Source organism: Scomber scombrus, chromosome 3 (assembly GCF_963691925.1).
Source record: "Scomber scombrus chromosome 3, fScoSco1.1, whole genome shotgun sequence".
In the NCBI taxonomy this organism is placed as follows: Eukaryota; Metazoa; Chordata; class Actinopteri; order Scombriformes; family Scombridae; genus Scomber; species Scomber scombrus.
In genome coordinates this window covers 33,318,749-33,331,681 of record NC_084972.1, presented here as the reverse complement: position 1 = coordinate 33,331,681, position 12,933 = coordinate 33,318,749, and the positions used below count along the sequence as shown (strand labels likewise).

At 40.3% G+C, this 12,933-nt stretch overlaps 1 protein-coding gene across 1 annotated transcript in view; it reads left to right on the top strand.

Moving 5' to 3' along the window:
- LOC133976594 (dedicator of cytokinesis protein 3-like) overlaps nucleotides 1-12,933 on the top strand; it is a 162,181-nt gene that overhangs the window by 130,900 nt on the left and 18,348 nt on the right. Inside the window, 13 exon segments of the mRNA XM_062414844.1 lie at nucleotides 74-236; nucleotides 1,025-1,131; nucleotides 1,397-1,568; nucleotides 1,922-2,022; nucleotides 3,847-3,930; nucleotides 4,266-4,319; nucleotides 4,322-4,368; nucleotides 4,810-4,891; nucleotides 5,682-5,852; nucleotides 6,355-6,537; nucleotides 9,009-9,201; nucleotides 9,723-9,850; nucleotides 10,225-10,371. Of these exon segments, the coding sequence (XP_062270828.1) occupies nucleotides 74-236; nucleotides 1,025-1,131; nucleotides 1,397-1,568; nucleotides 1,922-2,022; nucleotides 3,847-3,930; nucleotides 4,266-4,319; nucleotides 4,322-4,368; nucleotides 4,810-4,891; nucleotides 5,682-5,852; nucleotides 6,355-6,537; nucleotides 9,009-9,201; nucleotides 9,723-9,850; nucleotides 10,225-10,371 (1,632 nt within the window).

Sequence of the window (12,933 nt, the reverse complement as noted above, 5' to 3'; positions counted from 1 at the left end):
TTTATAATGATTCTTGTTTAACCGGTTCCATCTGTCTTTCTGTCCCTTTTTCTGTCCCTTTGTCCCACTGCAGGACTGCATCAGTCTGGGTTCAGGTGAGCCCAACATGCCAGAGCACCGCTCCTTCGTTCTCTACCATAACAACAGCCCTCGATGGAGTGAGGTGATCAAACTACCGATTCCCATCGACCGTTTCAGAGGCTCCCATCTGCGCTTTGAGTTCAGACACTGCTCCAGTGAGTACTGACTGCCAGCAGTAGTATTAGTAATGGTGAAGGTTAATAATGTTTATAATTACTGACGTGATGTCAAATGATTGTTTAACATGTTGAGATAGAATCAAAAATAACATAGCGGTGGCACATATCTATTAATGTCAGTGAAAGAACAATGTTAGATGGATGCAATATTTACTTTCTATGTTTTTCTCCAGTATAAAAGAGACGAGTTTTGTTCACATACCAGCACATTTTCCTCCAAAGTGAACTTTAAGTGTAATCTTAGCAGGACTGACTGAGCAGAAACATGAATGAGTTTGCTGTAGATTCTTAACTTTGTTGAAACATCTTTTTCATCTGCACAGTAGTGAGAGTCAAATGTTGATGAATATGACGTATTTGTGATGATAAAAGTTTAAATGATGTTTTTATTTTTCACTTTATTTAACAAGTCAAACAATCAAAGCAAAGCCAGGAGAAATGTTGCTTTCCTCTGAGAGCGTCATCTGTCTCTCTTTCTCTCTGTGTCTCTGTCTCTGTCTCTCTGTCTCTCTTTCTCTCTTTCTCTCTTTCTCTCTGTCTCTGTCTCTCTGTCTCACTTTCTCTCTTTCTCTCTTTCTCTCTTTCTCTCTTTCTCTCTGTGTCTCTGTCTCTTTGTCTCTCTGTCTCTCTGTCTCTCCGTCTCTCTGTGTCTCTGTCTCTCTTTCTCTCCTTCTCTCCGTCTCTCTGTCTCTCCGTCTCTCTGTCTCTCCGTCTCTCCCTCTGACTCTATGTTTGTCTCTCTCCCAATTTCCCCAAATCTACAGCAAAGGACAAAGGAGAGAAGAAGCTGTTTGGCTTTTCCTTCACTCCTCTGATGAGGGAGGATGGAACCACTCTTTCAGATGAAAGTCATGAACTCTACGTTTATAAGGTAGGAAATGACTCTGCTGTACTGTCTGCCAATATCCAAGTATCTTCTAGACTTTTATTACATTTTTCAATATAGATTAAAGGTTTGTGGCATTTACACACCAAAAATGTTCTGCTGTACCATGTTAGCAGCTGTGTTAGTTTAAGATTGTGACATTACAGATGTTACATGTTGAGACAGAATAAAAGAAAAGTTTTAAAATCTTTTAATGGTACCATTTATGACTCTTTTCTTCCTCCTTGTTCCTGACTTCTGTTGGCCTCAGTGTGATGAGAACACAACCTTCAGTAACCACGCGCTCTACCTGGGCCTGCCCTGCTGTAAAGAAGACTTCAACAGCTGTCCCAACATCCCCTCCAGCCTCATCTTCCAGCGCAGCACCAAGGAGAACTTCTGGATCTCCACGCAGCTCTCCTCCACCAAGCTCACCCAGAACGGTACACAGCTGATCCAACATCATCCAGCATATTATTCTCCAGCTGGAGAGTTGGACTGTTATGTCACGTAACTTAGAGCTTTGTCTTTATTCAAGCATGGCAGAACAGTGTTACATGATTTAAATATTTGCTTATATGCATCTTAGTGATACAGACTAAATCTTAATCTAATAGAGACTAATTAAAAGTGTCTGATTGTGTCACCATGTATTTGCTAATTCATCCTTTCCGTGTACAGATTCTAGACCTTGGTGTTATTAATGAACTGTATAAAACCTGACCAGAACTTTCCTGGTGACGTAGTGTGTTTCAGTTTGTGTCTTTGACTTGTTGACTTTCCTGTTGTCTCCCAGTGGACCTGCTGGCTCTGCTTAAGTGGGAAAGCCCATCCTGACCGGGGTCATGGACATCCTCGGGCCGGCTACGCCACGTCAGCGGAGAAGAGATCGTTAAGGTGAAGTTTACTTGAGCAAAAATCTCTCAGTGTGAAACAAACTAAAATTATAACTAAATATTTACTTTGGACAGAGCACTTTCAATTGTATCATTCTCTCAATAGTCCCAGTTAATGTATAACAGTATCAGCACATTGACCCACTGATCCTAAAGAACACTTATTCCCTCCTTCAAAGACTAGTTTATATTTACACTGCCAGTCTGAGCTGTAACCCCCCCCCCCCCCCAGCATCACATGTTGCAGTGTGATGTCATGCTGCTATATAATCATTTACTGCCTCTACTGTTACCTGGCAGCTTTTTAACATCTGAGATGACATTTAGCAGATCACTCATGTGTTCACAGCTTGAAGCATTTCTGTGAGGAATGATGAACTGACACGTTTTCATAGTTGGGTGGGTAGTTGGCAGATTTTCAGAACCTTTCCAAAAATCACTCAGAGTCCAAGTACAAAGATATAAAGTAAATAAAGGCAGACAATAGCTTGATGGCAGTATAATTCGGTCTGAAGAGGCTTGAATGTTGAAACTGAGATAGCGCTGATTAAGTCCTCTAAATTGAACTGAAATATTTCTTTTTACACATATGGGTCAATGACGTATAAGGATTTATTTAAAAATAATAAATATGGGAATATCTATTGCAGTAATTCAAACATTAAGAAAGGTTGAGTACACATAAATACATATTAAAATAGTAAATTAGGTGTTTTATGTTTTTCCATCTCAATGAATTAGAACTGACCTTAAAAAAGTCATGTGGTGCGACCATGATCTATCTTAAAATAAATGAATTTAAGTGTTTCGAAACAAATTATTTGCATGTTCTTTGCAAGTTTTTGTAAATAATAATCTCATATTTATGTTCTATTATGTCACAGTTGCCTTCTTAAATGTATGTAAGACTTATTTTTCCTGTAAATTGCTTAAAAATGATTGAAAAAATTTAAAAATACAATTCAGTTAAGCATACTGTATCAGTGGTTAATATTAAAAGTGATATTTTACTCTGAATTTAATACAGTTATTGGTTTTATTGGTCGCACCACATGATGTTTTGTCACTTTAAATAACAGAAAAATTACTAATAACTTGTGGTTTTTGAAAAGTTAAAGTGATTACATATAAAGGAAAGGTACTATACATATATATGGTATTTTTTTAAATCAATTTAAACCTTTTTCTAACTGAAAAAAATGCAGTTAGACTGAACATGTCATAGGCACGTCATTGACCAATATACCATCAGCATAAAGTAAAACTTTTTTTAAAATCTAGTTTATGAAAATTAACTAACTACTACTAACTATTTGATAATGAATTATACGTGTTCAGTATTTACTGTACAGAGACTGTGTGTTCAGCACTTTGACCCGGTTTGGTTTGACTGTTAATAAAGAATAACGTATAAATTATCATCCAATTCTGTATTAGACCTTTTAAGTCAACTTCATTCCAGCTTATTACCACAGGTTTTACACATATTTTGGAAATCCTGATCAATAGGCCTCATTTAAATGAAAGTATTCCTCATTTTTTAGTTTAATGCCCTCTTGTCTTCCCCGGTCAAAATTGGCCCGAGACAACAGGAGGGTTAATGTTGATATGCAGTGTGCAGTAAAACTAAAGAGGCAAAGTGACCCAGTGGTTTGAGCAATTAGCCTGTAACTATGAGGGTCACAGGTAACCCCGCTCACTTACAGCATCATCTATCATTACTTTGACTTTCTTCATCAGTCAAACCTGATAAGTGCTAAAGTACCTAAATGCATCTATAACGACAGATCAAATGTGACTGTAACTGATTGTGTTTGTGTGACAGTTTCTTCAAGACATCTTGGACACTTTGTTCTCCATCTTGGATGACAACACAGACAAATATGGACCGCTGGTGTTTCAGTCATTGGTAAGTAAAAAGAAGAATATCCACATCTCTTCTTTGTGAGTGACTGAGCCTGAATATAAAAACACTGCACAGAATAAACCGAAAATGAAAGTCCCTCTTAAAGCCAGACATGACTCACCGTCAGCCGGACATGCATAAGACCGACTGATTTGGTTTTGTGGTTCTTTTTGTGGTTCTTAGGGACAATATCACAGGAAATCATTATATGTGCCAAACAAGGAAACTGACACACACACACAAAGTCTGATCAAGGTTAATAAAAAGACAATTTGTATATGTGCTGCTTAAAATAGTACATTTATTGTTATGTTGGTCTCTCTCTCTTTCTGTTTCAGGTGTTCATTATAAACCTACTCAGGGACAGTAAATACTACCACTTCAGGCCCGGTGATGGGACACGTACATCCAGAAGCACTTTGCTGGTGCTCTGGCCTACAAGTGAGTTATAACCTCGACTGACTGTAAACTCACAGGCTGCTTCACTGACAAACAGTAAAGCTATAACACAGTCCACTCTCAAGTGTGTGTGGGGGGGGGGGGGGTTAACTGTTGAAAGCCATGTTTACACTTCTTCCTGAAATTCAATGACACCAGACATGGAGTTTCAGGGAGAAGTGTCAGTGTGTGGCTTTTAATCTCTTTCCATGTTGTTCTTGTTCTTTTAATGTATCCATGTACAGTATTTATGTATATTTGTGCAAATCTGTGTTTACATGTGCACACATATTCCTCTTGAGGTCACAAACAAGCATTTGCACTATATTGAAGCTTTTATTGAAACCAGCTTGTGTTTTCTGCACCGTGAGTCTCACATTGATCAGATGTGGTGATTTAACATGTCAGCTTTAAATGAGGTGTTTACTGTTTGATGTGATTCAGAGAGCTGATCCGCTGTCTGAAGTGGTACATGGACCGCTCTGCCGAGGTGGTCAGACAGGACCACATACAGGAGGCCATGAGGGTAAGAGCCAATCAGACTGTCATAAACCTCCTGAGGCAGTCGGAGAGCTTAGTGTGTTTAAACAGTAACAGCAGCAGTTAAACAGAAGCTATACATGTGGTCATAATCATCTAATGACTAGTTAATGCTGCTAGTGAAAACATAAGTATTCTGTGTGTTTTCCCTTTACTTTTACACCACTTGCTTCTACTTAGTGTCCTCGTTCAGGCTTCATAAAGCTGACTGCATATATTCACTAATGCATTAGTATAGCAGACAGAGAATAGATGCACCATTTCAAGCAGATGTACCAGACAAATGCTGCTCAGTAAAATATTAATCAGACTCAAACATCTGTCTCAAATGGCTCACACTGTCATGTAAAAGTGGACGGTTGTGAATTATTGAGCTTAGTTTTGACACATGCTGCAGCTCCGGGGTCAGATCTGAGTTTTCATTCATCTTTCACAAGAATATCTACCTCCACGTCCGCTGAGTTTTTAGCCTGTATCTGTCTCTCCTTCTTCCACAAACTGTGCACTTCTTCACCCTTTTAGGAAGTAATATTCTGATCCAGATGTTACACTGACGCTTTGCTTAAATCAATATTTTTGTGAACACCTTTATAGACATTTTTAAAAACCTAAAGTCTTCCCTGTAATTGGTATATTCACTTTTTCTATATATTTATTATAGCTTTTCATGTATTAATGACACAAGTGTGTAAATGAGCTCTGTGCATATCTGTTGAATGTTATATTAATATTTCTTAATATCTGATTCTGATGTCCTCTTCTCATGTTTCTCTCAGGCTCTAGAATATCTCTTTAAGTTTATCGTCCAGTCTCGTATCCTTTACTCTCGGGCCACCTGCGGTATGGAGGAGGAACAGTTTCGCACCAGCATCCAGGAACTCTTCCAGTCGATCCGCTTCGTCCTCAGCCTGGACAGCCGCAACTCAGAGACCCTCATCTTCACACAGGTGAGGACATACACACACACACACAAACACACACACACACACACATATAAAACACATGGACTCTGCTGATTCCCCCAAATATTTTCTTTTTAGGACTTTTCTTTAATTGTTCTATTTTCTTTTTAAAGAAGTGTCAAATGTTAGAGTTATTATATGTTATACAGTATATCTTAAGTCCTAAGTGATCTTTTTTCACAGCTTGTTGTGTCTTTGTGCTTTAGATGAGACTCTTATTTGCTTTTATAACAGCTAATCCCTTAATTTATTTACATTAGTTTATAGTTTAGATCATTTTCTTCCTTAGTTTTATTTTTCCTTCTGCTTTTAGTTGCTTTAATCTGACTCTATCTCCTTTATGTGCCTCTTTTTACCTGCACCTCGGACCATACCTTGCTTCCCTCCCTCACCGTCTCTCTGTCGTTCTCCTACAATCCTTTGCTCCATCCTCTGGGTCCCCAATTATTCCTCCCGGGTCTCTTTCCTCCACACCCACACACCACAGGGCTCGCAGCCTTGTCTGGGCCCAAATCAAGCCCCGGCAGGCCCTGGTGCTGGGCCTACAGCTACTTTAGCTCTAGTCCCGGGCCAAGCCCAGTCCCCCGCCCCAGGACAGGTTCCTGGCAGCGGGCAAATCAACTGCACTCAGGCCTGGAGCTCCAACGCTCTGCGGCCATCTCCACTGTCAGTAAGTAGACGTCTGGATGAAAGACACAAAACCCCGTTCCTTGTGTGAAGCCCAGACTGCTAATTCACCTGTTCAGCTGTTTGTGAGCCTAACCTCACACACACACACACACACACACACACACACACACACACACACACACACACACACACACACACACACACACACACACACACACACACACACACCCTGACAGCTTTCACATACACAAGCACACATTCCTCACATGTCCTGCACCGACTGCATAATCACACCAAATCCATCACAATTTACTCTAAAAACACCTGATTCAGAACTTTTACTCCATCATTTCCTCATACTAAAACCCGGCCCTGTTTAATTCAAAAGGAAAGTCCAACCTTGAAGAGTGGGTGCTAATACACATTCAAACTATTATTAACTTAAATAAGCTTCCCACATTCATTGTATCTGCTTCAGAGAGCTACTAAAACCTGCATCACCAACCATGAGCTGCTCTACAGTCAAGCACAGTGAGAGTAAAACCTAACATATTCTTGTCCGAATAAAAGCCTCTGTCGTGACCTGTCATGGTTAAAGTATATGGATTACATGATATTTCTTTTTAGGTGAGGTCATGCAAAATGAGATTCCCCAAATTCACTTAAAGTCTGTGTAAAGTAAGAATAAATATGTGTTCTGAGTTTGACATACCACAGAAAAGTGTGTTGTTAACCACCCTGCCAAATTTGAATGATTAAAAAAATCGCCAAATATATGAAATTAGGCTTCAAAGTTGTGTAAAAATCAGCCTCTGTCTCTGCTCCCAAACGCTGTGGGAGTGGCCGCCGAGTCTGCTGAAACCCCGCCCCCTAGTGTCACCTGTCAATCAAAGTCACCACCTCCACCAGAAACATGGACGCTAGGCCTGAGAGCTTTCTGCTGCTAACTCAGCTGCTAGCTTGGAGGCTAACTCGGTGGCTAACTCAGCTAACTGGCTAACTGTAGACCGTAGTAGTAGTAGTGTGCGCTGAAAAGGGTTTAAAGTAAAGGGGATATTTGGTTCTTTGTCCCCATCAAATCTGGGATCAATAAGATGAACTGCATATTACTCTAAGAAAGTAAGTTGCAAGAAGACTTACAGTGAATCTCTATCGTTTCAAACCACCACAGTGTCTGTTCACAGCTGGATCACATACTGTAACCCTCCAACTCCTGCAACACATTTACTCCAAGCACTAAAATTCCCCAAATCTTACCTATAATGTTCTGTGTTGCTTAAACCAGCCAATGACAGCTGGACGTCCCCCCTCTCTGTTCGGATTGATGTGATTTGAATTCTGTCTCGTTGACTTTCTCTCACATTTTCCTGCTAACTCTTGTCTTTTTCTTAATTTTCTTTGCTTTATAATCAATGTTAACGTATTTTTTTCCCTTATTCACTCTCCTGTGTGCCTTTCAAATGTCTTACAGTGTGGTGAACAGCTGTGTTGCAAAATGCACAACTTCCATTAGAAAGTAGCAGAGAATATAGTTGACAGCATAGACTGTATATAAAATGGACGTAACATCCGTGACGTCACCCATTGGTTTGTGGACTGCTGCTTGGAAACGAATAGTTTCGGATCTGATCAACGCCATCTTGAAGATATCCGGTGCATGCTGGGTAAAATAAAAACACGGATTCTACTTATATGGGCATCAGGAGGGGGCATGAGGCGCCCTCCTGAACCTGTGAACCAATCAACCTGTCAATCACGACGTAGCCACGCCCTAATGCATACCCTGCTTTATCGTCACATATAAAATCAGGGAGGCCAAAATGTCCCAAATGAACATCATACTGCATTGAAGAAGGCTTTAAACTAGCGATTGAGACCATAAACACATTTTGAAAACGTTTACTGAGGTTAGAAATCAAGTGAGAAGTTGGTGAATTCTCCATTGACTTGTATAGAGACGGAAGTCCTTTTGACACCAAAACGGTCGCCCCCTGGTGGCCTTTTGATAGAATGCAGTTTTAAGTTACTTCCAGGAGGGCTTATTTCAGAGGACCGGAACTCCCCGCCTGGTTAAAACTGGATCCATGGCATGAAGGTGACAGGAAGGAAACTACCAATGTGTTGTAGTGTAGTGGAAACGATTACGCAATCAGCATTTGGGAATTTCAGCTTTTCACCATGTTCACTAGGACTCACCTCTGATCTGTTGTTTTGTTTTACAGAATGAGGCATGCTCACATTTCTGTCCACTACTCAGACACTAACATTATTAACCTGAGAGCCAACTTCTCTCTCTCTCCTTCTCTCTCCTTCTCTCTCTCTCTCTCTCTCTCTCTCTCTCTCTCTCTCTCTCTCTCTCTCTCTCTCTCTCTCTCTCTCTCTCTCTCTCTCTCTCTCTCTCTGTCTCTCTCTCTCTCTCTCCTCCTCTCTTTCTCTTGAACCTTCTTTTTTGACTTCTGCCCTCTGTAAACCCTCCTCTCACCTTCGTCTCCCCCTTCTCCTCTTCCTCAGGCCGCTCTGTTAAACTCTTTCCCGGCCATCTTCGATGAGCTGCTGCAGATGTTTACAGTGCAGGAAGTGGCGGAGTTTGTGCGCGGCACTCTGGGCAGCATGCCGTCCACGGTGCACATCGGACAGTCCATGGATGTGGTCAAACTTCAGTCCATCGCCCGAACCGTGGACAGCAGGCTCTTCTCTTTCCCAGGTAAAGGTCTTAGTGGAAACATCAACTTATTGTTCTCCTCTAATTCACCCGCTCTCTCTCTCCTTCTCAACCCCAACCGGTCGAGGCAGATGGTCGCCCACTTGACTTTTGTTGTGATTTGGCACTATACAAATAAAGATTGATTGATTGATTGATAATTCATCCACATTCTATGATGTGAAAGTTGGTGAATAAATATGAAAAATGAGACATAGAGTCACTCACTTTATTATTAATCTAATCACTTAACCTGAGTAGATAATGTCATTTTTGGGCCTTTTGACTCCTTGTTTTTACCAGCACAGACATTATTACTGCTCTACATTCTCACATGTAATGTCAATTTATGTTCAGCAGATTATAATTAAAACTATTCCGAAGTACTTCCTGAATCCTTGTCCCTCTAAACAAAAGATTACAAAATATAATCTGATAGCTCTGTTTAACTATGCTTTGCCCATGTTCTGATGTTATTGTGTGTGTGTGCGTGTGTGTGTGTGTGTGTGTGTTTCTGCCCTCAGAGTCTCGGAGGATCCTGCTTCCTGTTGTCCTGCATCACATCCATCTCCACCTGAGGCAACAGAAGGAGCTGCTAATCTGCTCTGGAATACTCAGCTCTATATTCTCTATTATCAAGACCGGCTCACTGGTAACACACACATAACACACATACACACACATATACACACACACACATACATGCATATAAAATAATAAAACACTGTCTGCACTGCTAGACATATGAACTATGTGTCAGTGTGTTGTTGCGACACATAGTTCCTTTATTATTAAACGAATCCTTTAAAAAAAAAGGTTAAATGATTCATAGTTTGTTAGAAACCCACAAGGCCTGAATTTGGTCAGATGTGTTCTATTCATGGCAATCAGCCTGTCACATGTGTGGAATTGTATCTACTTTTGTTTTACTTCCCCTTTTTTTTACTCTTCTTCCTCCTTTTGATTTACTCACCATTCCTTTCACTCTTCCTCTTTTTCTTTTTTCCCTCTCATGTCTTCCTCCAGGACACGTCCGTGCAGGAGGAAGTGGAGATGATGGTAGAGTCCCTGTTGGACGTCCTGCTGCAGACCCTGCTGTCAATCATGAGCAAGAGCCAATCGCAGGAGGCGGTAAGGGGTCAACGCTGTCCGCAGTGCACCGCGGAGATCACTGTTAGTAACTAACAATATGACTACTACTACTACTACTTCACCTCCCACTACCCACTACCCTCTACCCCCCCTTCCCCCCAGGGCTGGGCAATGTTTTAATGGTCATTTTTTGGTGCTTTTCCACTATACGGTTCTAGCACTACTGGACTCGGTACGGTACTATAGTACCTCCTCAACGTGGGCGGGGTCGTCATAGCAACCGCTCCACGAAACTACCGTGCCTTCGTTTTATACGCGACACAAACACATAAACAATGGAGGACATGGAGGCGATGGTGTACTTGCTGCTGTATGAGGCTTTCTGTCTCACACAAAGCAAGAGAAGAGAAACCAATCTCTGTAACGCTGTTGTTGGTATTTAAAAATGCCGGGTTTGATTCTTTTTTTGTATTTTTTTTTTTTATAAAGCTTTATTGGTTCAACAAACATCATTTACAGAAACAATATGTTTTGAAACAGCAGTAGTAATATGAAAATAGGGAAACAAACAGATGTACAACGCCAGGGGTTACAAACAAAACATAAATATTAAATAAAAATGGTCTGAACAATATAAAACAATATATATTACAATTATAACAATACATTAAATTTGGAGCACAGCATCAGCGTTTTAACAGCTTTTCTATTGCAAGAGGTAGATAATGTTTTAACGTAGGACTCTGCCTCCTTTTTAAAGGTACAAAAGGAAGGTTTAGTTTTTAACACTTTACATGTTTGAATATAATACATGGCTAGGAATATGATGAGATTATATGAGACCATATTTTTTCCCAGCATAAGTTCTGAATAAGCTTATTCCAGGTTGCAATTATATATGAGACAGCCGGGTTTGATTCTTGTGTGGGACGGCTCATGACTCTTCCAGTGACTCTTCTGACCAATCAGTGGCCGGCAGTCTGTTGACGTCACATTTTAGTATCGGCTCGGCTCGCTTGGAACCTCGGCAGAGCAGATACTAAAAAAGTACCAGGTGTTGGAATCTGAGCTATCTTTACTTGCTAAATCTTACACTATGTGTGAGCTCAGTCCGCGTGTTCGTTTAATGAAGAAATAGGAGAAGGTATACGGTCTTATCGTGCTATTTTATTTAGCAGTAAATGAATGAAGCATACAGAGCTCTCGAGATTTTCCTATCCCTGACGAACAACAATGTCTGTCGTCAGTTCACGAAGTCTGACTGCCTATGCTTTTCCTGACCCAGCCTTATATACAATACAGAATGGTTATGCAATGTGAGGTGTCGTCTCCTGGTGGGCTGTTGATCTGACTCCATCCTCCACCTTATCATGTGTCCTTCCTGTGACCTCCCTAAGCAACGTCCAGTATAGTGTGATACTATGTGACTTCCATGTGACCCCCTTCCTCTGAAACTACAGCATCACAAGACATCCTGTATCTCTGAGTACAGAACAGTAGCCCCTGAGTACAGAACAGTAGCCCCTGAGTACAGAACAGTAGCCCCTGAGTACAGAACAGTAGCCCCTGAGTACAGAACAGTAGCCTTCCTTTTGTTTCATATCTTCTTTACCTTCAGAGATAACTACTTCCTAATCATCATTATTGATAGAAGCACTGTTCTGTCTTTAAGGGTTACTTCTGCAATGTGATAATCCTGTCTTACCAAAGGTCGACTGTCTTCAGTACTTTACCAGCTTGGATGCATTCTTATAACACTACAAACTTACTGCTTTCAAACTGTCACACCTAGCACCACATTTTTATATGAAACAAACAATAAAGTAATAAATCCCATTATCTGATATTTTAGCATTTTCTAATTCATAGCATATATCTACACAGGTAAGCAAAAAAAACTGAGTCGAGTCGAGTCGTGCTAGAACTGTGTAGTGGAAAAGCGCCATTTTTTTGCTCCTTTATATTATCATATCATTAAATCCTCACATTAAGATATTGTGGTTCACAGGTCTCATATCTAAATGTTAATAACAACTTAAAATTTGCCCAAATATGTCAGTGTTTGAGATCTGAAATAATAAGCACCACAATATGTTCCAGCAAAGCACTTTTAAACTATTTAACTCACACTCAATACTTAATATAATGTTTTTGATAATGACCACAATATTCATTTTGTACCTATTGCCCTCCCCTAACACATTCCTTCATCCATCCTGTCCACCAGCACATCTCTTCACATCTGTCTCATTGCACCCTTCTTCGTATTCATCCTCTTCCTCCTCTTCATCCTCCTCTCTTTTAGCATGCTTGCACACCTTTATTAATTCTTATTAAAAGTTTTGTTGTTTTGTTGTTCTTTGCATCCTTTTGTCATTTTTTATCTCTGGAGAAGAACAGTATGTATCTATAGTTACACTGTAGATGTGACTGTGTTTATAATAAGTAGTTCATCTCAGGTATAGTCCAGTCTCTTAGTATAGACTGCACATTTCACACATTTCAGTGATGATGTTATTTTGATTGTTTCGTGACTTTCCGCCATCTTTCATTCACATTTCACATCTTTCATCTTTGGCTCAGTCACAAATCTGGTCCCCTCTGCACACTCCTTCCACTAAACTTTCATTTATGCATTGTGAA